The 26,648-nt window shown below is 55.0% G+C and overlaps 9 protein-coding genes across 9 annotated transcripts; 4 read left to right on the plus strand and 5 right to left on the minus strand.

Annotated features, from left to right (window-relative positions):
- Positions 1-767: 767 nt before the first annotated feature.
- On the plus strand, positions 768-1,465 carry BO95DRAFT_443257 (uncharacterized protein). The gene is made up of 3 exons (XM_025586625.1): positions 768-1,024; positions 1,082-1,155; positions 1,297-1,465. The coding sequence occupies exons 1-3, from the start codon at positions 829-831 to the stop codon at positions 1,423-1,425; spliced, it is 399 nt and encodes a 132-aa protein (XP_025441825.1). The 5' UTR covers positions 768-828; the 3' UTR covers positions 1,426-1,465.
- A 471-nt stretch (positions 1,466-1,936) lies between these two features.
- Positions 1,937-3,205, minus strand: BO95DRAFT_482514 (FPP/GGPP synthase family protein; the record flags this gene model as incomplete). Its single annotated transcript, XM_025590250.1, has 4 exons — positions 3,066-3,205; positions 2,853-3,007; positions 2,385-2,793; positions 1,937-2,269 (listed from the first exon to the last, which is right to left on the minus strand). The coding sequence occupies exons 1-4, from the start codon at positions 3,189-3,191 to the stop codon at positions 1,937-1,939; spliced, it is 1,023 nt and encodes a 340-aa protein (XP_025441826.1). The 5' UTR covers positions 3,192-3,205.
- A 130-nt stretch (positions 3,206-3,335) lies between these two features.
- On the minus strand, positions 3,336-4,542 carry BO95DRAFT_390199 (putative endoglucanase-1 precursor). The gene is made up of 4 exons (XM_025583590.1): positions 4,175-4,542; positions 3,992-4,116; positions 3,598-3,928; positions 3,336-3,526 (listed from the first exon to the last, which is right to left on the minus strand). The coding sequence occupies exons 1-4, from the start codon at positions 4,453-4,455 to the stop codon at positions 3,460-3,462; spliced, it is 804 nt and encodes a 267-aa protein (XP_025441827.1). The 5' UTR covers positions 4,456-4,542; the 3' UTR covers positions 3,336-3,459.
- Positions 4,543-5,600: 1,058 nt separating this feature from the next.
- On the plus strand, positions 5,601-6,095 carry BO95DRAFT_453535 (YwbE family protein; the record flags this gene model as incomplete). The annotated part of the gene is made up of 2 exons (XM_025588220.1): positions 5,601-5,943; positions 6,010-6,095. 2 exons carry the CDS (start codon positions 5,601-5,603, stop codon positions 6,093-6,095), a joined length of 429 nt encoding a protein of 142 aa, XP_025441828.1.
- A 2,458-nt stretch (positions 6,096-8,553) lies between these two features.
- On the minus strand, positions 8,554-10,221 carry BO95DRAFT_453536 (PLP-dependent transferase; the record flags this gene model as incomplete). Its single annotated transcript, XM_025588221.1, has 2 exons — positions 8,554-10,051; positions 10,109-10,221. 2 exons carry the CDS (start codon positions 10,219-10,221, stop codon positions 8,554-8,556), a joined length of 1,611 nt encoding a protein of 536 aa, XP_025441829.1.
- Positions 10,222-12,283: 2,062 nt separating this feature from the next.
- On the minus strand, positions 12,284-13,631 carry BO95DRAFT_443262 (xyloglucan-specific endo-beta-1,4-glucanase A). Its single transcript, XM_025586626.1, has 2 exons — positions 13,048-13,631; positions 12,284-12,991 (listed from the first exon to the last, which is right to left on the minus strand). The coding sequence occupies exons 1-2, from the start codon at positions 13,377-13,379 to the stop codon at positions 12,586-12,588; spliced, it is 738 nt and encodes a 245-aa protein (XP_025441830.1). The 5' UTR covers positions 13,380-13,631; the 3' UTR covers positions 12,284-12,585.
- A 1,619-nt stretch (positions 13,632-15,250) lies between these two features.
- On the plus strand, positions 15,251-18,027 carry BO95DRAFT_390209 (putative cell wall organization protein/glutathione transferase (Gto3)). The gene is made up of 5 exons (XM_025583591.1): positions 15,251-15,684; positions 15,743-16,207; positions 16,254-16,409; positions 17,636-17,907; positions 17,973-18,027. Exons 1-4 carry the CDS (start codon positions 15,265-15,267, stop codon positions 17,831-17,833), a joined length of 1,239 nt encoding a protein of 412 aa, XP_025441831.1. The 5' UTR covers positions 15,251-15,264; the 3' UTR covers positions 17,834-17,907; positions 17,973-18,027.
- Positions 18,028-18,716: 689 nt separating this feature from the next.
- Positions 18,717-20,246, minus strand: BO95DRAFT_146548 (spherulation-specific family 4 protein). Its single transcript, XM_025580604.1, has 3 exons — positions 19,698-20,246; positions 19,288-19,645; positions 18,717-19,211 (listed from the first exon to the last, which is right to left on the minus strand). The coding sequence occupies exons 1-3, from the start codon at positions 20,084-20,086 to the stop codon at positions 18,894-18,896; spliced, it is 1,065 nt and encodes a 354-aa protein (XP_025441832.1). The 5' UTR covers positions 20,087-20,246; the 3' UTR covers positions 18,717-18,893.
- A 3,596-nt stretch (positions 20,247-23,842) lies between these two features.
- Positions 23,843-26,441, plus strand: BO95DRAFT_443267 (nucleobase cation symporter-1 family protein). The gene is made up of 8 exons (XM_025586627.1): positions 23,843-24,160; positions 24,221-24,250; positions 24,308-24,375; positions 24,438-24,654; positions 24,711-25,056; positions 25,111-25,281; positions 25,339-25,658; positions 25,786-26,441. The coding sequence occupies exons 1-8, from the start codon at positions 24,085-24,087 to the stop codon at positions 26,217-26,219; spliced, it is 1,662 nt and encodes a 553-aa protein (XP_025441833.1). The 5' UTR covers positions 23,843-24,084; the 3' UTR covers positions 26,220-26,441.
- Positions 26,442-26,648: the final 207 nt, after the last annotated feature.

The following is a 26,648-nucleotide window of genomic DNA, read 5'->3' on the forward strand; positions in this document are numbered from 1 at the left end:
GAGGTTGTGGGTTTGGGTTATCACGGGCGATTCCATGGGTGGGAGCATACCATGCGATCTAAACTATCGATTTCGATGGTTATGAGCAGTATGGAAATGTGTAGAGTATATCGTTCCTTGATCGGCGAAGCTGTCTTTTTTTCTTACCTGCTAAATACATCATATGTTAGTCGGGTGTAATAGGGCTGCTCGGTTTCTGCTTTTGTCATCTGTTGCCTACTGACTTGGACAAGCGGGGTATACAACATGCCAGGGCGACCCATAGGAAGTTACAGTCAGCACTCTTCATATACTTGTACTGTGATGCCGAATATCAATCCCGTGTCAACTGTCAAGTGCCATGCACAAGCTCTTAGCCATATGACAGGTCACTATGAAGATGCAATAAAGCCGATCACAGCTGACCCTGTATATCATTGCATGTGAGACGGCAGCCCCCTGCTACGGACATTTCCCCTCAGTTCTTTCCTTTATACTCGACTGTAGAAAAACAGTTGAGTTAACTTCATTTCTGCGATCGACTTGAAGCGTTGAAGTCTGATGGGTTCGATGATTATCTGCCAGGCAACCAGAACGGCTACATCGGCTTGACCACCGACGTAGCCCTGGAAACCAGTAGATGCATCATAGACTTTTGCTGGCCGATCACGATGCCCATCATCTGACATATAACCGATCTTCAGGAGAGAGACAAACTCAATTCTCACAACGAGTAATATAAGAACTTGTCATTCCTCGAGACCATCAACCTCAACCCAAGCCCCAAACACTCACAAACCATCTTCCAATCTCTATTCCTCCGCCACAGAAACCTGCAAACCCTCAGAAATGCATCTCACTACTTTCCTCCCCGTCCTCCTCCTCTCCTTCTCGCCGACCACTCTGGCCCAAAAATGCAACCCCAACCACAACCTCAAATGCTGCAAGGTCCGAAACTCGCTGGCTGACGGTGCGGTCACCGACGTGACCAATGGAGCGGGTGTGGCGCTCGACCCGGAATTGCTAGGGACTGTGGGCGCCGAATGTACGCTCTCCCCTTTGCAAAACAATTCTCCACAGCATGAAGCTGACAAACGAGCAGGTGACGCGGTCTCAGCAGCGACGGACTGTGATGTTGCGCGGGGGTATGCACTGGCGTGTTGTGCGGGGGGCTCGGTATGTTCTCTTTATTCTCTACTCCTCATAGTTTGGTTTTCCTGCCTGCTGGGCGATTTGAATTGGATTTTCTGTCCGATTTCGGCCAGATTGGTGTTTTTACACTTCGATGGGGCTAACGCACGTATAAATACTCACCAGGGAGACGACGCGGCTGCTTACTGTCAGAAGCCGATTCCGGGGCAGACTACTGGCAAGGCAATGGACGAGGCTTCGGACAAGGCCTCGGACGCGCCTGGGGAGAAGGGGGTAGAAGAGAACAAGCGCTGAGTCAAAGGACTTGAGAAAGTTAAACATGGTTAAGAGGGAGTAGTGCAAGCATGTTGCGCTTTTTGAAGGGTCGGTCTTGATGCAGATCGGCAATGATCGCTATCTTGTTAAGGTCAAATTCCCGGAGAATACCTCCTTTGGAGAAATGAACTAGACCATTTGAAATAGTCCCTTACAACCTCTTGTCTTGACTGAAGACTGAAATACCTTTATCAAGCCTACCTGCAGCGCTCAAATTGACCCGAGAGGTGTGGAACTACAGGAGCTTTCAGAATCTACTAGTCATAACTTTACCCTTCCTCATCCTGTCGAGTCGCTGACCTCTGGCCGCAGTGGCCCGGAACAAGTGGGACCTTGCTCGCATAATCATGGGGTGTGTATAAGTCAATGTAAACGTCCTGAGTCTCACGCTCTCGGCCAGTCCCTTGTACAGAAAGAAACGGCATATCCATCTCTCATCTCTCCCCTGAGCCATACATAGACACCAATCATCTGTTGAAGACTGCAGTTCTCAAATTCTCAGACGCGAAACCAGCCCCCGCAACCCAGCATTAACCCCCAACCTCCCCTCCAGCCCGCCCAACACCGCCAGTATCCCCTCAAGAATCTCCTCCAACACCCTAACCGTACCCTCCAGCGTTCCAGCACCTTTCAAAAGCTCAACCACCCTCCCCTTCACCTCATCCGACACCCCTCCCGCCTCCCTTCTGCCCCCAGCCTCACCAAAAAGCAACCCATAAACCTCCTCGCCAACCTCACCAGCCTGGACCCTCAACAACCAAACCAGCGGAAACGAGAACTTCCCCTCATCCAAATCCTCACACCAACCTTTACTCACCCAATACTACAGCACCACAATCAGCAATCACACCCCTACCCCAATATACCCCTCATCTCCCTCCCCCCACCCCCACCCCCTCCCCCAAGAAGAACCCAGAGACAAAAAGGAAAGAACTCACCTCCCCGCTCAAATTCAACAAATCATCCCTAACCTGATAATACCTCCCTAGCAAGGTAACCAACCCCGCCACCTCCTCATCCACTTCCCGACCTGCCCCGAGCGCCATCCACCGCACCACCAACCGAAACAAACTCCCCGTCTTGAGATCCACCATGCCCAAATACTCCTCCACCGTGGGACATTCCCTCACACACGTCCAGTGGAGATCGAGTGCCTGCCCCTTACCCAGGTTCTGCATCTCCTCGAGGAAGATGTCCAGTGCTTCAGCTCCGAGATGCTTCTGGATGGACGCGGTGAGGGTCATTAGGGTGTAAGTGGCTGCGTTGACGGTCGGTCCGGTTCCGAATTTGGCGTGCGCGGAGGGATGGCCCCGGCGAAGCGGGGAGGAGTCTTCTATATCGTCTAATCTGGTTTTCTTAGTGTTATTTGGGTATTGGAGTGAAGGGGGGGATGGGAGGGGGGGTACATGAGGATCGTGGTGAAGAGGGTGGCGGTTATCTCGCGCAGGGGTGCGGTGTATTCGTCGCGGATGGGGAACCATACGGTTAGACTGTCGATGAAGCTGGCGAGGGTGTTTTTGCCGGGGAGGGATTGGGTGTATTCTATTGGTGCTGTGCAGAGCTGGTGGGGTTCGGTTTAGTATGGAGGAACCTTGGAAGGTGGGCTTGGGGAGGAAGACCTTTTCTGCGGTTGCGGTTGCGGTTGCGGGGTTGAATGGGGCGAGGAGGGTTTGTCGCAGGGGTTTGCTGACAACTGGGGATTGTTCATGGTCGGTGCTGTTTTGCTGTGAAGCGTGTGGTTCCATGGTGTGGGTTAGTCGGATGGAGTGATGGATGGTATGGGTGAGTTGATCAGAGGTTGACGTTTAAGTATACTATACGTTAGCCGCCGCTAGTGCTGTAGGCTACGTACCCCACTCTGCAGTCAGCCCTTTGGAGTAATGTTCAACCTTCTGCATATACATATACATTTTCTATTGATCTTCAAGATTATCTGCAGGCCAGCCTGAGGCACTCGCATCCGGGTACTTGCAGCCCAACTCACCACCACCACTACCTCCCAACAACCCAGATCTAAGCCAGATCAATCTGCAGACCCAGCGTCGCATTCAACACCGAGTTTCCATAAAAGAACTCCGTTCTGCTCCAGCATTAGCAACAGCCCCATCACCCAATCACCACATACTCCCCGAGAAAGGAAAAGAAACTCACCCCGCATTGCCAACATTCACATAAGTCTCCTCCGTGAACCGACCCAAGTTGACCATGGCCATCAGCCACTCGCGCAGATCGCCCTCGAACGCCCCCTCGAACTGGGTATCCGGCAGCAGCGAGCTGACGGTAATGCCGGAGTCGTCGTTGACGCCCTCGTACAGCTTCCAGGAGGTGCCGAACAGATCGTCGATGGTGGCGACGGCGCCGTCAGTCCAGCCGATGGGGAGCTGGCCGCCCTCGTACTGCAGCCAGAGCATCAGCTCGTGCGAGGAGGAGGAGGTCGAGTCGCCTTTGACGTCGTTGGTCATAAAGTCGAAGCAGGTGTTTCCTTTTCTCGTTAGCTTGGGCTCTGGGATAGGGCTGAGCGAAGATGGAGGGATGGGGGGCATACCCTTGAAGGCAGTGGTGTTGGTCCTGGTCCAGGTGTAGTCGGCCGGAATGGAGGAGATGGCCGAGATCTTGGTCTCGAGGTTCGCGGTGAGGCCGACGAAGGAGTAGCCCTTGGGCACGTTGTTGCTGCACCCGGCTTGTTAGTTGATGTGTTTGTGGAGTTGATGGTGACAAGGGAACATACGTAGCCTCCACGTATTCGATGTCCGTCACACTGCTCCAGACAACCTCCTTGGTGCCGTTGGCGGAGGTCGTCTGCGAGTCGTAGCCCGTGCACTGGGTGCCGACCGTCTCGGCGGCGTTGTAGAGCATGTTATACACGATCCAGGGAGTGTCCTGCAGGATGATGTAGTCGTAGTCGCCGCAGAGGGTGGTGGCCGACTGCGCAGCAGCGCGGCGGGAGACGGCGGGCAGCGCCAGCGCTGACGAGAGGAAGAGGGGGGCGAGGGTGGCGGAGAGATGCATTTTTAACGAGTGTGTAAATAAAAGAGTGAAACGATTGCAACAAAAAGAAGAATGCAAACAATGGAGAGAATAAGTTGGGATGGAAGGCGATGGCTGTTCTTAAGGATTAAGCTTAAATTAATGGTGTGCGGACGGGAGGGCAACAAGCTGAAACGGTAGTGGGGAGAGGCAGATGAAGGGATCAAATGGAACCACTCTGAGACAGCGAGCGGATGGCATTGAGAGGTGGGTATTCGATGGGTGTTCTGATTTGCAGGCCACTTCGATCCAGCCGTGTAAGATGCTTAGCACACATAGTTTCCTTGCATACATTGTTTAGGTTAGTCTGCTTGATGTAGAGAGCAGATAGATCAGTGTATAAGCAGCCCTTAGCTCCAGGTAAATAGATCATCCCACATATAAATGATGCTCTATCTATGTCCAAGATGGCTCGATGCCATACTCCACAGTCATCCTTGCTATCCGGTGGTAGATTCCACCATTCAGATCATAATTTGTAGGGGGTCCAGTGCAGTGGGCCGATCGCGCTGCTTCTTGGCAGGGACAGCCCTAGGTTCTCAACTCCTTTTCCATTTCGGAGATCTGATAAAGGATCTTCGAGTATATATCCTATCTCCCGACATTAAAAACTCTTCTGAATGCTTTGCTTCGGTGTCTGACATATTTTAACACTACCATGGAGCACCAAAAAGCCTCAGGTGACAATACCTTGGGCGCTTGATTGTTCAGTATCTCACCCTATAAAACAGCGAAACCCAAATTAGTCAAGGCTTTAGAAGCAGCGACCTATATAGTCTAGATTATTCATTGTTCTGCGCACCCTAGGCAGTATCTTCTACAGTATTAGGGAGGCATATAGAAAGCACCCCGCCACCAATTGACATCTCAAAACAAAAAGTCTATCTCCCACCTTGAACCAATAATTAACATTTCACATTACTTAAAAAGGAACAGAGCATCGCATCAATAGCTCTTACTTCCACATCCAACGCCTCAATCCACCCACCACCGCGTGCACAAAGCCCGCACAAACCATGCACGGATGACTAATGACTCACGTGTCCGCCCACCCCATCAAATCCACAACCAACCACTGCACCTGCAACCCCTCCCCCATCAACCATCCCACCCCATCCCATCACAAAATGCCCCGCGTCCCCACCACCAAAGAAGTCCTCCCCGGAGCGAACGTGAACATAGTCCTGAAAGCCGACCAACCCACCGGCCGCACCGTCTCAGGGACCATCGCCGACGTGCTGACGCGGGGCAACCACCCGCGGGGCATCAAGGTGCGGCTCACGGACGGGCGGGTGGGGAGGGTGCAGTCCATGAGCACGAGCGCGGGGGGGCAGTCTTCAGACCCTGCTGCTGCAGCTGAATTCTCCCGGGGAAGAGCTCCCCGGGACAGGCGGGGAGAGGCGGACGAGCCGCCGCAGAATATCGGGCTGGATGCGTATATCACCCAGCCGTCGCGGCAGAAGCGACGGGGTGGGAGGGGGGAGGTTGCTGGTGGAGGGGGGCTGGATGGGGATGCGGCGGCGGTTGCGGCGGCAGCACCGACGGTGACTTGTCCGGTCTGTGGGGTTTTTGAAGGGGATGAGGCGGCTGTCGCGTATCATGTTGCTTCGCATTTTGATTGAGGGGGTTGTGGTAGCGCTGGATGGGATTGGGGCTGGGGTAGGAGTGGTGGTTAGTGGAATTGACTGGACTGAGCGTGCAGTTTTGTGACTTTACTTCGCGGGAGGTGTATGGATGCTCTGTTGTCGCGGGTTAGTGTGTTCTGGCTTCGCTGAAGTTATTCGGGTGTTGTACAGCAGGCGGGATGCGATTAGCTGACTGTGGTCTAGACGGCCTCTACGATATTGGCTAGCGAAGACTTGCAGGCAGGAGAAAGAGTATGATGAACATGGAATTTCCACCCCAGAGCGAGATGGAACACTTCACTGACATCGCTGTGGGATGAGTGCTCGAGATGGTCTATCAAGCAATGATGCAATCGACAAAGGCGGGAAAGTCGAGCTGAGGACTGCCTCATTCTGTTCCATCAACTCCGGAATGTGCATTTTGGGGACAGATCTCAGAATCCGTTCAGGCATACACCCACAACCCTGAAAATCATGGATAGGCAGCAAGCATACTTGTTGCGAAGTATGCACAGAACAAGGCCCAAAATCGATAGCGCAAAAATCAGACACCCCAAGTCCAGTGCAGTAGTCAAGTTCTACGCGGAAAATCCATCTAAATCATCCTGGCGATATCAAACCCATTGAGTAGACGCTAATCGCTCATTAGACAGTCTTACCCATAGAATCACCAGGATGGATCTCACCCAGCACAAGCAGGCAGCCAGGGTAAGGATGAAGGTACAGGTAATCCCCCATGTGGCAGTTGCTCATCCGTGGCACTGCAGCCGCGGGCGTCGCGTGGCGGAGGCTTTGCCCCCACTGCTGCTACACCAATACGAGGGTGAGGGCGCCGGGCTAGTCCGCGAGCGTCAGCTCCACCTCAGCCTCAGCCTCAGCCCTCACTTTTCAGTCCTGTCCTCAGCTCAATGCTGCTCAGCCTCCACTTTTCTTTCCTCTGTGTCTGGTAGCTTCTCGGTTGGTCCTTGGAAGATATCGGTCATCGTGGCTATCAAACTACCCAGAATACAACACCAATTCAGATATGGATTCCGCTAGCAGCCTCATTTCGATCTAGCTTTAGCAAATCACTACGTCACTAGCGCGCACCTCTCCACTATCTGCATAGCAGCATATACTATAACCTATATACGATAGTACTATACACTCTCGATCTGCAAGAGTTCTACCTATACATTCATCGCCTATTAACAAGCAGTAACATCCACCCAGTGTCTAATGTACTATCGACCATGTTCTCACCTCATAACTATCCTAAACAATAGCACCCTACCCTGCAGGATCACCCCTAGTAAGATCTATAAACTAGATTAGTACAGTACCTACATGTACCTGCACAAAAGAGCCCAGAATCAATACATCCCTACCCAACTTTACCACAATACCAGCCCAATCACCCCCCCCCCCCCTGCCGAAAACATGAAACAGCCCCATCCAGCCCTCCCGTATCCGGAACCCAATCCACCACCACCACCACCACCAGAGAAAATCCCAACCCCATCCCACGAGCACGAGCCTCATACAGTACCACAACCCAACACTCAAACCTCAAACCATCTAGAACCAAGTAATCGCTCCACAACAACCCAACCCAGACCACCCCAGCACCCATCCAATCGAAAAAAGGTAAGTCCAGAACACGAGCCTCCCGCCAGATACAGACGAGGCGAGATCGACAACCCACCTCCACCTATCTTAGGTACGCTTCAATACTATAGGTATACTATAATCCAGTACCCTATAGAATAGTAGTATCCACTAGCGCAAGGCTAGAACCCTCCACGCATCGAACCAAACCACACCAAACAATCCCATTCTTCTTGTATTACCCGTCCAGACGAGACTATCGCTAACTTAGGTATAGTATTGTGCCCGCCCTCTCTCATTCGCGATGATCGGAGTAGTCCATCCATCCGTGCACCAATACTTGAATTGAGAGAATCTCAACTCAGCCGCAAAAGCAACCACCCAAAAAAGGGCTCAAGGGTCAAGGGCCGGGGGGTGGGTTGTCGAGCTAACCAGATTTTCATCTAGCTACAAGTACCGAGTAAGTACGGAGTACGCACTGGGATATGTGGATGGGTGGATGGTGATGGTGCAGTGGGGACAGGTCAGGTCGATCGATCGGATCTTCCTGGGAGGTACGGTACGGAGTGGACTGCGGGGCTGAACACTGACTTACTACGAGGCCGAACGAAGGATGGGACTATTGCTGCCGAAAAAGCAATTATGTGGCGACATGCCACACCACCAATAACATCGTCAGGAATGCGGGATTGGAAATCAGGATTGAGGGATTAGGAGTCAAGTACCAGGATCTGGGTTTCTGGGCGGGCGATATGGCATCATTGTTTTGTAGTATTGTAGGTTACACTATCAAGATCATATAAAATCTAACCCGACTAGTGAAAACAGATCCACACCAAGCATGCGCTCCCCCATCCTATACACCAAGCTAACACTCCGTCCTCGCCACCAGCCCCTCCGTCCCCGTCACCCGATCCCGATACATCCCCTCCGCCCACCCCAAGAACCGCTCCACATCGCTCACGTTCGACACCAGCCCGAACGACACCCGCACCGCCCCGCCCGACGGCAGCCCCAGCAGCTGGATATACTCCTCCACCGTCAGCGTGTCCCTGAACCGTCGCCGCAGGCTCCGGAGCAAGGGCTTCGTGATCCCAAAGGCGTGCTCCGCCGCGCCGGGGTTACAGAAACACCCCGTGCGCAGCGAGATGCCCGCCGCGGCGGACTCCGTCGCGACGATGCGCTCGTCGACGATCTTCCCGGTTCGATCCAGGAAGTTGAAGGCGATCGTGCCGCCGCGGTCGCCGCCGGGATCGACGCCGGGGCTGTTTGGGTCAGGCGCGGGTCCGTAGATCTTCACCATCGGCGAGCCGTCGCTGTGTCGCAGCGCCTGCAGCCCCGCCAGACAGTATCCCGTCAGGCAGCGGACCCGGGTGCGGATGTTCTCCATGCCCAAAGATTCGATCCACTTCAACCCGACCGAGATCTCGGGGATCGCCAAGAAGTTCACTGTGCCGTCCTCGAACGCCCCCTCTGTCGTGGTCAGACTGTGCCAGTGCACGCCAGTGAGCACGGCTTGCACGGTCCCCCCGGCGAACCACGGCCGGGAGAGGCGGGCGAGGGCGTCCTTGCGGGCGACCAGGCATCCCAGACCTGTCGGGAAGCCAAAGACCTTGTACCAGCTCATTAGAATGAAGTCCGGTTGCGGGTTGGCCGGGGAAAGATCTAGTCGGTTGGTGGGAAGGTACGCTGCTGCATCGAGCAGAACGTCATAGCCGGCGTGCTGGGCCGTCGTGATCCACTCGAGTGGGTGGCGGACGCCGCTAAAGTTGCTCTGAGCCGGATAGGCGAAAAGACCTTTGCGTTTCTTCGGACGAGCCTTCGCATCTGAAGATCGACGAGTCCAGGGCCATGTGGTTGGTGTGAGTGCAGATGCTAGGGCATCGGGATCGACGCGCAGCGACGGGGTCTGGAGCGGGAGGTAGACCGTGCGCGCGTGTCGGCGACGGGCGTACTCTCGGATGCCATTCACCGAGTTGTGGTTGTCAGCGGTGAGGAGGAAAGTCGAGTTGCGGCCGAAAGGGTAGGACTCCCCGATCAGTCGGGCGGCCCCGGTGGCGTTTGCTGTAATGATCACGGTGTAGGTATCTGGGGACGCGTTCAGGAAGCGCAGCACATCGGCGCGGGCTTGTTCCACGAGCTTAGTCGAAGCTTCGCTGGTCGGGTTGGCGGAGTGCGGGTTGCTGAACAGGTCCACGCTGAGTCGTGCCTGATGTGCTTGGTACTGCGCTTTGGCAGCTAGCCCAGCCCCAGTGTAGTCCAGGTAGACATGGTTGTTCTCGTCGAGGTAGCTGTACTCGGTTGCACGCAGCCGGTCGAATGAAGCAGTCGTCTCGTATTCAGGAAAAGACTCCAGAATATTCCGGCTGGTGCTGACAGCAACCTCGGGCTCAAGCTCGCTGGTTGGAAGACTGGAAGTAGACGAAGGAGGGGTAGGAGGCAGACGGGAGGGGGCTTTGAGGGTATATCCCAGTGAAGGGGGGATGGCCAGCTTCAGGTCAGCCGGGGGGAGCATCTGCGGGATGAATGACTGCATGTTGGGAAGCAAGTATGTAACGAATCAATAATCAGGTGTGTAAAAAATATGGTTGGACCTGAGGCAGACAACCAGCGAGGGGTCGCCTTTATAGCTTCGCAAGGGGACCCCTATGCTGTGAGATTGAGTTCCTCAGCCGGGCACACAAAGCCATTCTTCGATCGAGACCATCAGCCTCCCGCCGTCAATCTGGCCCGAGGAAATCCCATGATACTGTCAGGCGAACCCTCCGAGCCAGCCGGGTGCGCTTCCCCCTGCGCCAGAGAATCCTGCGCCTCGGCGTCTCTTCCCCCCACGACCCCCGACTCGTGTTTGCTGACCGCCGTCATTCGTAGACGGCGCAACCCGCCATGGATCAGGGGTGGTGAGAAGGGAGCATCCTAGCTGGATAGTGGATATCCTCATGCAGGTCCAGCTCTGTTGCGTGCTGATAACGGCAGTGCAGTCACCGTGGCCGGCGTTCGTTGAGATGCTTATGCGAGCTGGATGCGGTTGGCACGACGAGAACCCTGTTGCGGGGTGATAAGATGTGAGCAGGTCGCATTGTACCGCCAAGCAGCCAAGCGAAATTGAGGCCCAACGAGACCGAGATTCGGTCCTCTGAGGGCAGTGTTCGTGTGCTGGAGATAGTAGGTAAGCTTAGCATTCCCGACAGAAAAATGAGGAGAGCTGACTGTCGATCTAGAGATAATAGCCTTGTTCGCAGGACGGACACGACAAGACAATAGCCGGAATAAGCGACACTCGCTGGAGCCAGCGATTTAGCCATTGCGCTTCAATTGGCCGGCGTATAGCAGCCAGACTATTGCTCCTAGTGCGATCAATGCGCTGAGTAGCCTATGAGATGGCCTAGGGCGACTCGCCACTAGCACATCTCGCAGACCCTGGTACGAACATGTGTTCCTGGTCGGGAAAGAAAGCAGTGGAGGTCATCTGCTGGTCGATGGATTTGGCGAATGCCAGCTTCCCAGCTGCCCCTCAGGTTCACTTTGCTGACATACCTGGTGGCGTCGCAGGACTGGGCTGGCTGCTCTAGCGGCGGAATTAGAATGATATCACAGTGACAAACGTGCTGATTCCGACGCCGTTCCCATCGTTAATGTCAAAGACAGTCAAGCAGCATAAGCCGGAGATAAACAAGTATCGTTGGTAAGGATCAGGGATGAAGCAAAGGAAGAGGAAGCCTTCCTCGGTCGACCGCCAGCCAACCCGGAGGTGTTTTCACCGCCCGCTCGGACCATTTGTTCTTTTCCTTTTTTCCTTCTTTCCTTCTTTTCTTCCCCCAAACTCAATTATCAATGCTTTGATCTACAACTGATCTACAACTCACAATCCATTTGTTACATTATCTGGGGAAATTTCCCAGCGCTGCTCTATCTTCAATTCAACCATTACAAACCCATCCACTCCCCTTAGGCACGACTTTCCCCCCAGTATGACGGACATACCCAACGACCAACCGCAGCCCGACAGACCGAGTATTTGGAATTACCCATGCATCGCATCACAGCCCACCGAATCACGGCGGCTAATTCTCCTTCCTGCGTGCATGGCATCTGATTGAAGGATTCCAGTTGCGCCCACCGATGTATCCGCGTCCTGACTGCACTGGCCATCACTCGAACCGTCGACTGGAGTTCAGGCTCGACAGCCAGAGTTTACTAAGGGTGTCTACGGAGGTATCCACTAATTAAGGCTGCATTGGCCGCTGGGCACTCCGCAGATCCACGGCTCAGGGTCACTGCTGCTCCACCAACACGCAGTGGTATAGTCCTTGCTAATCGCATTCGCCTTCTTAATCGAAGACATTCGACTCGTGAAGTAGTATAGATTGGATCCGGCACCGGTATCACCCGGGTCACACAGCGGCATGGCCTGCGTCACCCCAGCGTCGTACTGCCGCGCAGGGTGACTCGTGTATGTGAGACCTGCGTGAGCCTTGGAATCCGGACGGTCGGTGAGGGTGAGTCGCGTCGACGGCATTTGCTGCGACCATCTGACCTGGATTTGGGGGGTGTTGCGAGTGCGAGTACCGAGCGGGGTATGCGTGGGTTGTACGCAGGGGGGTGGTGGATATCATGCACTGTCGCTCTCTAGCGTCCATTGTATAGTCCTCTGTTCAACGCCCCGAAATGTGACAGGAATGCGGTTCTCGTCCAATCACCCCTTAAAAGCTAGTGACCAGATCCCATGACCGGATATTTCCGCAACCCAATCTCGCATCCTCAATCGTGGAATCTCCCGCACAGTATCATTCGATTGCCAGTGGCAATAGCTATCACATCGATCGTTATCGGATAAACACTACTCTACACACTTTCCACTATCCGTCTCCCTCTACCCAACCTGCAGACCACCCTAACACTAAGCGTTGATGCTAATCTCATACGGCGCAACAGTAAACCACGCATCCGACCCCGTCATCGGCTCTGTCCCCGCCCCAAGCGTCTGGAGGTACAGACTCGACGAGACGCCCTCGTTGTCGATCAGATAGTTGAAAAAGTCCATGATATCGCCGGAGTAGTCCTGGACATTCTCACGGGCCACGAAGCTGAAGACGGTCCAGTCATTGGGGCCCTTGTACAGATCCCACACGCGGCCGCCGATGGTCGGGCTGGCGATCGGACCGTCCGCGTTGCCGATCGGCTCGATGCCGCCGTACACGCCCAGCCAGACCATGACCTCGTACTCGTGGGTGGCGGTCGTGGAGGCGGTGGTGGAGAAGAAGGCGTCGTAGGAGACGTCGGCTTTGAGGTCGGTGCCGGTGTAGCTGTTGACTGGTTAGTGGGGGGTGCCTGTCGCTTGCATCATGCTGCAAAGACTTACCTCCACGACCACGTAGTAGGGATGCTGGTGATGGAGCTGAGTTGCTTCGCGCCGACGTTCAGCACCGCGTTGGGGTAGCTCTTGACGTAGTCGGCGCCGCCGGCCCAGGTCCACGAGGTCTGCCACGAGATGGAGTTGCCGCTCACGTAGTCGAGGTAGGTGCACTCTGAGCCGGAGGTGGCGTACTCCTCGCCCCAGAGGTTGTTGTAGAGGATAAAGTCGTCGGTGGTGATGATGTTGTTCTTGGTGCAGATGCTCTCGATCGCGTCGCGGGCGGTGCGATGCGCGGCAAGCGCGGGCGCAGCGAGGAGGGCAAGAGCGTACGGTCTCATGACGATAGCACAACGGAGTTGAATTTTGTCCGATTGACTGAGCTTGAGAAGAGCGAAGATGATCGCGATTAAATCCTCGGTCGCAAATTCAGGGGGTTCCGCCCCCACGGGTTAGTGTTATAGCGTCTCTGCTTCCATGGCAGTGTTGATCCTCTGATTGCCTGTTCCTGACTCCATGTTGGTGGCTGAGCCGGAATTAGATCGGTGTCGCTTGAAGCTTGGGGTCCACTTCAGGGCGATGCCAAGTTCGATTGGCAGATCGATATCCGCAGGATCAGGCAGTCTGCCTTGCTTGAGGATTCACACATCGCTTCATGGTCACATGATCCCCGGTAGTTGACGGGAAGGACACTCCGAACTGGCCCGATAGACATTCACGTGACCTTGAATCGCCTCTCGGTCAGACCGGTTCTTCTCGACTTCACCGTCCCTCTTCATCTTGAACTAATGCCGTGGAGATATTTTCAAATCAAGTTAATCTCACTTATACACAGAGACATACCACCAGAAAGAATATCTCTCGGGGCCAGCCGTGAAAAGCAGCCACCCATACACGCCTCTGGGATAATCATATGTATCCCCGCAAGCTGAGCGGTGTAGACAAGGTGATTGACGGTACTAGTATAGAATCACAGGCATTCCTCGAAGCACCCTAGGATTATTCCGCGATAGCAGAGCCAGAGACAGAAGAACTACTTGCTGCCGAAAGGATGTTGTGCGTTCACTCAACCTTCGAAGGCAGCATCCAAAGCATTTTGGCCCACACATTTCCGCAAAAGGATAATTCGTAGACCGCGTCCTTGGGCGTGGAGCAGCACGGCCACATAATACTCGAAGAAATATCTAGATTGTATTATTCTGCTGTTCTAATATAAGACGTAAACCTCTGGTGAGATGAGACACCACATAACATACGTAAGTGATATGTCTGTTGGCTCGGGCTCAATCTATGACCAGTTGCATGTTTTGCCAGTAGTTGAATTCTCTCACCATCAGAAGCCTGATTATCTTGGTCCAATTTGTGACTACCTCAGCACACCGTCAGCTTACAGGTCAGTTGTTAACTTCGAGGCGCCGTGTCTAGTTGTCACTGTCCCATTGGGCTTCTAGATGGTCATTGGAAGAAATGTAGGTAGCACAGAACGAGACACAGTAGCAATTGCACTATCGCGCATTTTCTCTTCTCTCTACTATACACAAATTCTCGGAGGAGACACCTACTAGGTCTATTCAATCCCGGAATGCAAGTCCGTTTGGACTTGGCAAGGCGACGAAGTGTGCGGCCCATTCTCCTCTGTCAATCGGCATCCGGTTTCTATACTGTACAGTCCTTGCCCATCGGGTCCCCTCATGCATTTACATTTGCCTCGTTGACCGCGCGTCGGGGGTGCGGAGTGGTTTCCAATCAAAGATTGGTCGATCAAGCTTTCGAGCGGTAGTACGTCTTCCCCAGTAGGGTTGTGCAGACTTTATAGCGTGCTGTTGTCATCTAGCACAGTCGCCTAGCGCTGCTATATCGTAGTTCATATACCTGGAATCATGAAAGATTTATTCTCTCAGTGGTCTTTAAAGTTGTCTAAACAATTACCTGTACTCATCACTTCATAAATCGAATGAACTTGGTCTCTGTAACGATCTTTACTTGAGAAAGAAATCTAGCTTCTTAATCTAGTGATAGTAATGTTGCTGTCCTAGTAGACACATTGATATCTGCCCATTCTTACTTTGATAGGTGAAGTGGCTACCGTATTACGGTGGCCTTACTGGGTTGCTGCCGATTATGTTAAGTTAGCGCAAATGACGTCAGCGGGCCGTCCCCGCCCCGCATATCACCACCAACCCACCGCAGCAACTTGAGCTTCACATCTACCCAAATCAGCACACAATGGCCTCCGAATCTGCCGCTACACCTCCCTCCTCCGAGCAGGTACATCAGCCCGGCACGGCCGACGGCTGGCACGGCATCATCCCCAGCAATGCCTTCCCCGCCGAGCCCCACCGGTACCACCTGTACATCGGGCTGTTCTGCCCGTTCGCGCACCGCGTCAACTTCGTCCGCCACCTGAAGGGCCTCACCAACATCATCCGCACCAGCGTGGTCAAGCCATACCCCAAGGGCGACTCGAAAGGCTGGCCCGGGTGGAAGTTCCCGGCCACCGACACCGAGTACCCCGGCGCGACGGTGGACCACCTCTTCGGGGAGGACTACCTGCACAAGGTGTACTTCCGGGCGGATCCGGAGTACAAGGGACGGTACTCGGTGCCGTTACTGTGGGACACGAAGAGCAACACGGCCGTTGCGAACGTATGTCCCTCTGGTCGTCGGATTTGGCCCCTCCTCAACCGCTCACAGACAGCAACAGGAAAGCATCGACATCCTCCGCTGGCTGCCCCGCGCCTTCGACGCGCACATCCCGCCCGCCCTCGCCGCGATCGACCTGTACCCGTCCCACCTGCGCGCCAAGATCGACGCCATCAGCCCCTGGCTCCAGGCCGACCTCAACACCGGCGTGTACAAGGCCGGCTTCGCCGAGACGCAGGAGGTCTACAACGAGAAGGTGATCCCGGTGTTCGGGGCGCTCAACAAGCTCGAGCGCCTCGTCGCCGCCCACGGCGGGCCGTTCGTGCTGGGCAAGGAAATGACGGAGCTGGACGTGCTGCTGTACGCGACGCTGATCCGCTTCGACACGGTGTACGTGCAGCACTTCAAGTGCAATCTCGGGACGATTCGGCACGACTACCCCGTGTTGAATAACTGGCTGAAGGGCATGTACTGGGATGTGCCGGCGGCGCGCGCGAGTACGGACTTCCGGCATATCAAGGAGAATGTAAGTTGTGTTTTCCGGGGGGGTTGGGCAGAGCTGATGGAGGCAGTATACCAAGAGTCACGAGATGATCAATCCGAGGGCGATTACGCCGGTCGGGCCGTATCCGGATGTTGAGGAGGGGGTGGAGCGGGATTGGGGGGTGTTGAGGGTGGGAGGGGTGAAGCACCCGAAGGTTGTGGAGTATGAGGCTGGGATTCCGGATGTAGCTGTTTAGGATTGGGTTGTCGAGATGTCCAGGGTGTCAGGGTGTTCCTGGGAGAGTCGTGAGGTCGCAAGACCCGATGGTGAAATGTAGAGCATGCATTAGCAGTAGCCTGCCAAGAGAGAAGCATTACCCAGCCAGAGCTTCCTGAACCTCGGTGCAGGTGAAAACGGCGATCGCTTCCTACACACTCTTTTCCAGGATGCTCACCATAAATTGAGCAAAGACTGCAACTCACCACTAGTATCTTATCTCGAAGGATTAGAAGAGTGACGATCATTCACGTGCCTCGGCCAACGCGAAGCAACCAGCGTCGCAGCGGAAGTATATTTCGGGCACCAGGAACCCGTCGGGACGATCGGCTCGAGATCGCCAGGAACCCGCCACAGTTCCCATTTTTGGAGACACTGCATGCATCGGGTTCCGAATGAACATCAGAGTGTATTGTGTCTTCAGTAGTCTCGCTAAACTGCATAGGATGTCACAGGATAGTCCGGAGGCACCCCGCCGTTTCACCCTACCCCACACCGTTCCATCTATTTCCGACCACGGAGTCCTGCAGGAGTTCATGCAGACAATCCCTAATTACTGACCACTGACCATTGACCACTGACCACTGGCCACTGACCACCTGTTCGCCCGCTCTCCATGAGCTTAGAACCATATCATACTCAAAATCGTAAACAATCAGCCACTTATCACCACAAACCACTCCTCCCCAACCAAATCACCCCAAAAACAAGTCCCCGAGGACAAAACACGAGCACAAGTACAAACCCTCCGACCCAAAAATCAGTCCCCGCTGGATCTCTCCCGACGCGAACCAACCCAAACCAACCCAAAAATCGAGCTACCTCAACCTCCGACAATAGAACCTTCAGGTTCAGATTCAGATACGAAACCCAATTCTGGGGAACGCTCCTACCCCTATCTCCCCACCACGCACCCACCACCCAGTGCAGTACTGTGCAGCACAGAAAGAAGCAAGATATAAACCCCCGTCCCCCGTCCCCTCCCCCTCCAGCCCAAAATCCATCGACAACATCGCAGGCTCGGTTTCCTTCCCTCCATTCCATTCCATTCCCTCCGCACAGCCATCCATCCATCCATCCAATATTTGACAAGATCAGCTAAGATAATCCCTAATCCTAATCGTGCGCCCCCCTCCCCTTCACACTGCCAAACCAAACCCACCACCCCAACATCCCACACGCTAACAGCAACAGCAAGAACAGAAAATGCAACTCACCATCCTCACCACCCTCACCACCCTCTTCCTGGCCGCCTTCGCCGTCGCTAACCCGGAGGCGAACCCGAACCCGGAGCCGTTCAATATCGGCTTCGGCGTCGATGCCGCTGCCAACGCGGCCGCTGAGGTTGCCGCGCAGGTCGGGGCGGGGTTGGGTGCTGGTGTGCATATTTAGGCCTTTTTTTCGCGGTCTGTCTAGACACTATGCTGAGACAGTGATGTCTACGGGGTTGGAATTGTGGGGCTGAGGTGGGTTTTCTTTGTGCTGCAAGTGTTGTGTTGCGCTGCGGGCGAGGGTGCTGATTTCTTGGTAGTGGATGCTGGGCTGGGGGTTGTGGTTGTTAAATTGGTTTGTTTGATGGTTGGGTGCGTAAATGGAAGATAGGGGTTGGAGGTGGGAGAGAGAGGCTGGGTCTCGTGGTGTCTTTGTCTTTGTCTTAGTTCTGGTAATGAAGATGATTCTTGGGATGAGGGTCCTTGCTCTGTGGTACAGTACAGTACAATAGATTAGGTAGGGGTGGTTGTTGTTGGGTTGAGGGAGTATGTAGCTGGATCCGGTTTGGGGTCTGTAGATTGAGTACAGTAACTGCTGGATATCTTACCAGGTAACTACAGTATACTTCTAAGCAGCACGGGAGCACCAAGGTCCAGTTATTATTCTCTCCTCCAAGCTAAGCTAAGCTACTAGTAGTTGCATTGCTTGCTTGCATGGGAGGACTTATGCACAGCCTGTACTAGTTGGCTTAACGAAGCTGACTCAGCAATGCATCTCATAAACAACCAGTCCACTATCCCCGTTCCTCGCCAGGCGACACCAGCAAGGCACTAATTCATCATGGATGTCTATCAACCAGCATAAACCCATTCAAAGCACAAGCGTAACGTCATCAATTTGCCCATAATCCACTCCCATGCCACCAGGACACAAAAGAAACATGCATATCGATCCACAACACACACATCTATATATACACCGAATAGAAGGATAACGAGAGAATAGAAAGGTAGGGAAACCCAAACCCAAACGCAAACCCCCACAGCCACTGCAGTTTAGAGCCGAGCCACGAGTAGCCTAGCCAGCCACAACACCCTTAACCACTAGCACATAATGCCCGATGCACAATGCACAATGCACAATGCACGATGCACGATGCACGATGCACCCTCAAACCCCAGCTCACACCCACAACCCCCGCCAAGCCACCCAAGCCACCCAAGCCACCTAAACCACCCAACTAAACCAACTCCAACAACGCCGGCACCACCGAATTCATATACGTATCATACACCATGTACGAGCTCGTATTGCCCAAGAAGATCTGCTCGGAGATGTTGCCCACCTGCGTCAGCAGCGTCGGCAGATGCACGGTGTCGGGCACCCCGTAGACCATGGACGCCAGCTTGGTGTGGCTGTTACTGGAGGCGTTGAGCTTGCCGAAGGTGCCGGCGGAGATGGCGTCCTGGAAGGAGGAGTAGGGTGACTCGAAGACCACGGTGCTGTCCGCTAGGTCGAGGTAGGCGTTGTCTGGGGGGGTGCCGGGGTTGGTGACCACCTTGATCGAGCGTTAGCATGGTGGGGGATTGGGGGGGACCGAAAGGTTAGGTGAAGGGTAAGGGGTAGGGGCATACGTAGTTCTCCGGCCCAAGCCCGTCTTTACTCTTGATGAGATTCGAGAGCGTCGTGTAGTAGCTGACCAGGTCGGCGCTGTAGGCGTTGGGCGCCTCGTCGAGGAAGATCCCGTGCACCGCGAACGAGCTGTTGCCCGACGCGCTGGGCCAGTTCGCGTACGTGTTGATGTCCTTCTCCACGTCGGCGATCGCCCGCGTGCCCTTTTGGGTCGGAACGTAGCCGATGGCCAGCACGTTGGAGTTGGCGGTCAGGCTCGGGACGGCGGTGAGGAAGGCTGCGTCTGGGAGGGTGCTGGTGCCGGGGCCGCTGCTGGGGTTGATGATCACGGTGAAGTGCACGTCCGGGAAGGATGCGACTCTGTATTACATCAGTTCTGGGTCTTGGGAGGGGGGTGATGGAGGTGACATACAAGTTCAACAAGGGAGTCCATTTGCCGGGGTCCGGGTACACGTAGAACGGAATGATCACTTGGGCTTTCAGGCTGCTGATCGCTGCCGCCGCGGACGAGGCGGCCGCTGCTGCCGAGGATGCGACGACGGAGGTCGCCGGGATCACGGATTGGATCGCGGTGGTCGTGGTCGCGGTCGCGGTCGCGGTCGCCACGGCAGTCGCTGCAGCTGTCTCGCTGTCGTGCGGCCGGGTCTGCCAGATCGGGGGCCCGACGCTGTAGCCCTGGTGGTGATGCTGGCGTCGGTGCAGGTGGTCGTGCTGATGGTGGCCCGCGGTGGCTGGCGCGGGGAGCAGGGCGATGCAGCTCAGCATCACCCCGAGTGCACGAGAGGGAGTGGTCCAGACCATACTGCAGGAAAGAAAGAGGAAAAGAACGACTTGAGGTTAAAGAAGTTTGAAAGGTAAAAGGTAAAGACGCTTGCCAGAAGCTCTTTGAAGTCCCGCTGGGTTCCGGGCTTTTGGCCCTAAGGGACAGACCATCGAGTCTTTATACTCAGCACTCGTCCCCGCCAGGGTGAGGATTGCGTGTGTGCCTGGCCCAATGCCGAAGCCAGTCATCAGGTCAATGGAGTCGCTTTTCAAGGTCAGAGGAGTAGGCGCTGGGATTGGGGATCGGACATTCAATGTGAAACAACAGGCGAGGATCCGATTAGCGGGCAAACGGGCAGATCCTGGCCCGAGTGGAGATTGCAGGGGGACTGTCATTCCACCGCCAGCCCTCATTGGATCTCGCTTGGAAATTACTATGTACTTCTAGTCGATGTGCCTGGCACTGAGGGCTAGAAAACTTTTCTGACTTCGAATCTTTCTTTCTTTCTTTCTTCCTTTGACGGTACCCATCACAATTGCGGTCGAGGTTTCTTTGATGGGGGTTTGCCCCTGCAGATGCGATGGGGTGGCCGTCTCACTGCTTTCTTTGTGTGTTCCCGCACTACTCCGTACCTCTTCAGTACTGGGTCAACATGTCTTCGCTGACCCCGCGGCCCATCAGACCAATGCGCGCAATGCAGCAATGCAGGCTAGGTAAGATCACGACTCGTGTAGGCGCCTATAACTACTCAGTCTACAGCCATCGACAAGGACCGACCTACTTTCTGTCCCCCACCGCGCACTGGGCCAGCCCCCGTCCAATTTCCCCTCGCCCATGACCTCGAATTGCCAACCGGGCCAATCCCTTGGTCCGCACGGACAGGCGTCCGTTGGACCCGCCCCATCGGTGGCGTTTATCTAATCCGATCACGGCCGCCCATCTCATCTCATCTCCTCTCATTTCATCTGCGCTGGGTTGAGCTGTTTGAGGCTCTCGATGGCGGGCACAAACCATCGGGACGGGCAAAGAATGTTTTGGGGGGTGGATGGCTTCGCTGGTCGCGATGGGCGAAAGTCCGACCGTAGAATGGGTCTCGGGGGTTGTGTTGTTTTTTGGTCCCATTTTGAACTGCTTTGTACCGTGACCGGTCAATATACTTCGCTGCTGGACCTAGTGACAATCGGATGGTTTGAACGAGAATCATGGCTCGCATTCGAGATGTCATGGTCCAGGGAAGATGGCCTTGAGGATAATTAAGGCCGAGTGGGAATCCTTGGGGTCGGAATTACGCCCGCCGGCTCGAACCGTGGCTCGGAGGCCCGGTAGTTGTCACCTCGGGGGGTGGTACTTACTTTTACCTCGCGGTGACCGAGTAATACCTCGCCAGGGAGGTGATCAAAAGGGGTCATTACGGAGTTCTTTGTGTGTACAACCACTGAGATGTATCACAGAAATAAAATTGATACTCCTGGCACTGTCACGGTAGACACGGCTGGACCACAAAGTCTTGCCTTCAAGATTGCGATCGCTGGAGGGTGCTGTGGGTGGGAACTATGATTGGGCGCTGTTTCCTGGGATAGGGCCAGACGTAGGGCTCCTCGGACGACGGTGCATACTCTGTGTCTGCTCCGATGCCCGTACCTGAACAAGAAGCAGATTGCATTGGATCTGTCAATGTAGGGTGTGTGTCCTTGCATGCTCAAACAACAAACAAATCCTCAACCCGGGCTGTAGCGGTGAACCGACGAGGGGCGACTCATGCCAGCTGGGGTTGGTTTGACACCTGCTGATCAGTCGATTCAAGTTTGCGCGATCAAGATTAGTCAAGGCCGGTCATCACGAGGCGGCGCCAATGTCAGGGGAAGAAGGAAGACGAACGCGGCGGGAGTCGAACCTGCATCCACGAACAGGCTCGTATCCTGCCTGACTTCGGCAGCTGCTTAGCAATTGCGCGCGACCCGTGCATACTGCCAGCATTGACTCGCATTGAGTGAATTTGCGACTCAGTGCTTGTCTTGTCTCTTCCCAGCGGCGTTAGAAACAGGACACCAGTGCTTAAAGGTGGCACAGCAGCCGATTAGGTTGATAGAGTTATCTCTAATCCAACGTGGTGGTCATTGGTCGCGTCAGTCCAGTCCTCCTGCCTTATCGCCCCCAACTGCGGGAGCCTCAGGTCCCTAGGCGAAGTCCGCCGTCAAGCAAGGAGAGTCTTATTGATACCAAGGCAGCTATCGCAGCATCGATGGCGAATCCCCGCCCCAACTTGTAAGCTGAATACAATGTCTTGTGCTCTATTGTCCTGCAGGATCGCTGATAGAGTACTTATCTCCGTCGGTTACACCGAGTCCACCGAGTCCACTAGGTCCAGCCTGGATTTCAACGTGTCTGACCGGCGGAGTTGGTGTGTCAACATGTACTCCGCAAAGCGATGGTCAAAATTGTCTTGATTGTTGAGTGTGAGAAGAGGATACTCCCCGAGAGCAGTCACCAGCCTCCACCGTTCCAAGATAAGGTGATCAGCGATTGCTCGAGTCGGGTCGGCGTTGGATGGCCACCCAAGCACGGATCTCCCATCAAACCTCATTCCGCTGCAGTGCAACCCTGGGATTAATTAGTGCATCACATGTCTTATCTCCAGGTTGGAGCAAACGCTTTCTGGCCGTGGGCGAAGTGCCAAGATGCCGGCTAGAACTCTTAGTCGGATTCTCGAAAATGACTGACAGCCGGGAGACTAGTTGATCTAGCCCGGAGCAACGTGCCAAGTGTCTCCCAGCCCCAGCAGGCTGACACCTGGGGCAAACTCAAGCGAGTGCAGTGTTATCGTAGTGACCGTCTAAAACATGACTGCTGCTGTCGTTGCCCGCATGGTGAGCTATATGGCCATCGTTTCTACGGAGTATCGGAGGAAGCCTGAGCTTGTCAGTCAGACACCCTTCCACACCTGTTGATCACGCTACATGACTCGGGGGAACGTCGGGGATGGCGAAGAGTCGGGTGGACACTGATTTCACAGAGAGTCATGGCGGCTCCAGCAGCGAAGGCAGCACAGTCGGGTGAAGGATCTTCCTGCTCCGGGGGATGTGGGCAGAGGAGTTGAGGCTATCCTCGGCGAATCCGCGTGTGTGGCTGGGATTGCCTTCCACACACACAGTCAGGTGATTGGCAAGCGGGCTGCCCTCCCGATCCACTTTTCCTCCCCTTGGCCGCACCAAAAACCTTCCACGAACCGTGCCGGAAGGATCAGAAAAAAAACCTTGATATCTGCGGATGACTGATGCAACCTTCGTCTTTGATACGATATTGTTTGATATTGTTGATAGATAGCAGTCTTGCTTTATCTCCAGTTTTTTTCCCATGTCTTCTAGAATACATCATCTGTCTCACTGAACTTTATTGCCACCTGTTCGGAGGCTGTCCGGTAAGGATGAAAATAGCATAGCATCGACCCATGAGCCAGACTTCACGTCGATCCGGGAGAATCAGGCTAGATTCGGTGCGCGTGTGCCTTCTTATCCCTTGAGGTCTAGCGTAACACCACCGGCCACACTCATAGGCTAAACAGAAGAGCTGTGACTAAGAAGAACCGGCGAGGCAAATAGGGTTGCAACCTTAGGAATCCACCACCGCAGAGCTTATCACCGCACGACTCTTCTTTGGGTAATCTCCGCCACTGCACCGCTGGGTAACTCAGGGCTGCAGCCAGTCTGCGTGGCGGAAAACCCTCTTATCACACACTGCACACCCCCCATCGGTCCACTGCTCTGGTTTCGCTGTTATCGTCTCACCCACCCAAAGTGAATTAAAGCTAGTCAACCGCCCCACTGCCATACACCACGAACCCCACTTGAATTTTCCCTCCCCTCCTCTTGGCTTGGCTGCCCTCATTCACTCCCTCCCGCTGGGAATAAAATCCTGTCCACGCCGTGACGTTTCCTCCTTCTCTCTCCTCCTCCCTCTTCCTCCCCTCCCAAATTTTTGGGCCTGGGGGGACTGCTACCTTTGTCTTTCCCAGTTTCTTATCACCACACCTCAATCAATGGCTAAGGTCGGCACGAGAATCGTCTCCGCCCTCGAGCTGGACTCCAGCCGGGATTCGCGGTGGTCCAATGAAGGTTGGACTTCTTTACTTGCCCGCGCACGCGACGCCTGTTGTTGACTTGGCCTACCTGCAGATCTGCTACCCACTCCTCCGGAGCAGTGCAGTAAGTTGTTCTCGGTGTGTTGACATTGGTGAGAGCCAGGGCTAATCTGCACCCTAGCCTGGCGTTGGTGGAACTATGTTTCCTTCTACTGGTCCATTTCGTTCACCAACTGGACTCTGGGATCGGTAAGCGCGTTCGCCTCAGCCCTGAGTGAGCACCATCACGGACCCCCCTCTGACCGCAGCAGAGTATGATTGGAATTGGCCTTAACTGGTGGCAATCCATCATCGTGATCTTCGTCTCCCAGATGATCTCCTCGATCGCGATGGCCTTCAATTCGCGCGCGGCCAGCGTGTACCACATCGGCTTCCCATGCGTGGGACGCAGTGTCTTCGGCATGTGGGGCAGTTTCTACTTCGTCGGGGCGCGGGCGGTGCTGGCGATCGTCTGGTACTCCGTGCAGTGTGCGTATATCACTTCCTCGAAAACCGCCACTCAAACCCTCTCTGACGCGCAGCAGTGTACTACGGCGCCGAGTACATGTTCAACATCCTCCGGGCGATCTTCGGCCACCACTTCACCGACATCCCGAATCACCTGCCGGCGAGCGCCCACATCACCACGCAGCAGATGCTGGCGCTGTTCCTGTGCTGGATGGTGCACCTCCCGTTCTGCCACTTCCGGCCGTACCAGCTGCGCGGGTTCTTCATCTTCAAGACCTTCATCTCGCTGCCGGCGATGTTCGGGCTGTTCATCTTCGCCATGGTGAACACCGGCGGGAAGATCGGGTCGGTGTATACGCAGGACAGCAAGTCGACGACGGCGATGGCCTGGTTGATCATCTCGGGGATCAACAGTGGCCTGGGGTGAGTGCCTCCAATAAAAAAGCTGGGGGGGGGAAAGGCTAACCAGACGCAAAGTAACACCGCCACACTGATCACCAACCAGCCGGACTACTGCCGCTGGGCGAAGACGAAGAACGCCCCGCTGTGGACACAGCTGATCTCCAACCCGATCGCGACGACCCTCTCCGCGAGTCTGGGGATTTTGGCTACCTCCGCCATCAACAACAAATACGGCACCTCCATCTGGTAAGTGCGACACTCACCCGCGACCGCTGCGTCCAGCATCCCCACTAACGACGACAGGAACCAATGGGACCTGATGGAATTCATCCTGGACCGCTACTGGTCGGGCACGACGAGGTTCGCCGTGTTCCTGGCCGCCTTCGCCTGGCTGGTGCAGATCCTGGGGACCAACGTGGCGGCCAACATGATCTCGTTCGGCGCGGACTCGTCCATGCTGTTCCCGCGCTTCATCAACATGCGCCGCGGCCAGTACATCGTGCACACGCTGGCCTGGGCGGTGTGTCCGTGGGAGATCCTGGCGTCGGCGACCAAGTTCGAGACCTTTCTGTCGGGCTACGCCCTGTTCATGGGGAGTGTGGTTGCCATTATGGTTTGTGAATGTACGTTGCCCCTCGCCCCTTTTCCCTTGTCTTGCCCCTTTCCCCATGCCCCACCCTTCCCCCATTCTCACCTCTCCCCATGAGCTTGAGCTCCTCCAACCATGCTAATGCTAATATCCGGCTGCAGATTTCTGCTTCACCAAAGGCAACATCTTCATCCCCGCCCTGTACGACGGCACCCCGCTCAACAAGAGCTACTACTACCTGAAGGGGTGGAACGTCCAGGCCGTCATCGCCTACATCATCGGCATCGCCTTCCCGTTCCCGGGCTTCGTCGGCTCGCTGGGCGCCTCCGTGTCGACGACCGCCACGCGCATGGGCGACCTCGGCTGGATTTTGTCGTTTGTGACCGCCTTCGTCTGCTATTTCGCCATCTGCTGGGTGTGGCCCACCGAGAACCAGAAGCGCATCCGCGCGGAGAAGCTGGGGTGGGAGGCCGCGGTCGATGACGAGGAGGGCGAGGTGTACCTCAATGCGCGGGATGTGGGGGGCGTGACGACGGAGGAGGTGGTGGTCGGCGGGAAGGATCGTGATGCCGATGCCGAGAAGCGCGGGTTGTGATATTCCTTCGCTTCGCTTTTGGGGTTGGTTTGGGGTGCGGATACATGGGGGATGGGAGAGGAGAATGGGGGGTCGGGCTATTGGACCTGCACCTGCACCTGGACCTGGACTGGGACTGGGGGGAAGTACATACCGTACATACTGCATTACGTTGCATACTTACATATCTTCACTCGTCTTGTATAGATGGGGGTGAATAATGATTGACGGTCTTTTGACATGTGGCTTCTGACTTGTGGTCTTCTCCTACCTTCTCGTAGTGGGTGGTCAAGTAGTTCTTTGGGTGCTTGTATGTTCAACTTCGTTATTCTTCTCAAAGCAGCGCTAATTCGGGTTTACAGCCCCAACACTAACAGTAACTCCAAACCATATACACTCGCTTTCTATCCCAAATCCTCCTGCTAGTCCTATACCCCCCTCCATCCCAAG

The sequence above is a fragment of the Aspergillus brunneoviolaceus genome (genome assembly GCF_003184695.1).
Source record: "Aspergillus brunneoviolaceus CBS 621.78 unplaced genomic scaffold BO95scaffold_37, whole genome shotgun sequence".
NCBI lineage: Eukaryota > Fungi > Ascomycota > Eurotiomycetes > Eurotiales > Aspergillaceae > Aspergillus > Aspergillus brunneoviolaceus.

Bases quoted from the DNA above. Each gene is read 5' to 3' on its own strand.
- BO95DRAFT_443257 (XM_025586625.1), top strand. From the start codon at position 829: ATGCATCTCACTACTTTCCTCCCCGTCCTCCTCCTCTCCTTCTCGCCG. The intron at 1,025-1,081 runs GTACGCTCTCCC...ACAAACGAGCAG, and splicing joins AGGGACTGTGGGCGCCGAAT to GTGACGCGGTCTCAGCAGCG. The intron at 1,156-1,296 runs GTATGTTCTCTT...AATACTCACCAG, and splicing joins CGTGTTGTGCGGGGGGCTCG to GGAGACGACGCGGCTGCTTA.
- BO95DRAFT_390199 (XM_025583590.1), bottom strand. From the start codon at position 4,455: ATGCATCTCTCCGCCACCCTCGCCCCCCTCTTCCTCTCGTCAGCGCTG. The intron at 4,117-4,174 runs GTATGTTCCCTT...AGCCGGGTGCAG, and splicing joins ATCGAATACGTGGAGGCTAC to CAACAACGTGCCCAAGGGCT. The intron at 3,929-3,991 runs GTATGCCCCCCA...TAACGAGAAAAG, and splicing joins CAACACCACTGCCTTCAAGG to GAAACACCTGCTTCGACTTT.
- BO95DRAFT_443262 (XM_025586626.1), bottom strand. From the start codon at position 13,379: ATGAGACCGTACGCTCTTGCCCTCCTCGCTGCGCCCGCGCTTGCCGCG. The intron at 12,992-13,047 runs GTAAGTCTTTGC...ACCAGTCAACAG, and splicing joins CCTACTACGTGGTCGTGGAG to CTACACCGGCACCGACCTCA.
- BO95DRAFT_390209 (XM_025583591.1), top strand. From the start codon at position 15,265: ATGGCCTCCGAATCTGCCGCTACACCTCCCTCCTCCGAGCAGGTACAT. The intron at 16,208-16,253 runs GTAAGTTGTGTT...TGATGGAGGCAG, and splicing joins TCCGGCATATCAAGGAGAAT to TATACCAAGAGTCACGAGAT. The intron at 16,410-17,635 runs GTAGCTGTTTAG...TAACAGCAACAG, and splicing joins ATGAGGCTGGGATTCCGGAT to CAAGAACAGAAAATGCAACT.
- BO95DRAFT_146548 (XM_025580604.1), bottom strand. From the start codon at position 20,086: ATGGTCTGGACCACTCCCTCTCGTGCACTCGGGGTGATGCTGAGCTGC. The intron at 19,646-19,697 runs GTATGTCACCTC...GATGTAATACAG, and splicing joins TGGACTCCCTTGTTGAACTT to AGTCGCATCCTTCCCGGACG. The intron at 19,212-19,287 runs GTATGCCCCTAC...CGCTCGATCAAG, and splicing joins GGCTTGGGCCGGAGAACTAC to GTGGTCACCAACCCCGGCAC.
- BO95DRAFT_443267 (XM_025586627.1), top strand. From the start codon at position 24,085: ATGGCTAAGGTCGGCACGAGAATCGTCTCCGCCCTCGAGCTGGACTCC. The intron at 24,655-24,710 runs GTGCGTATATCA...GACGCGCAGCAG, and splicing joins CGTCTGGTACTCCGTGCAGT to TGTACTACGGCGCCGAGTAC. The intron at 25,282-25,338 runs GTAAGTGCGACA...TAACGACGACAG, and splicing joins AAATACGGCACCTCCATCTG to GAACCAATGGGACCTGATGG.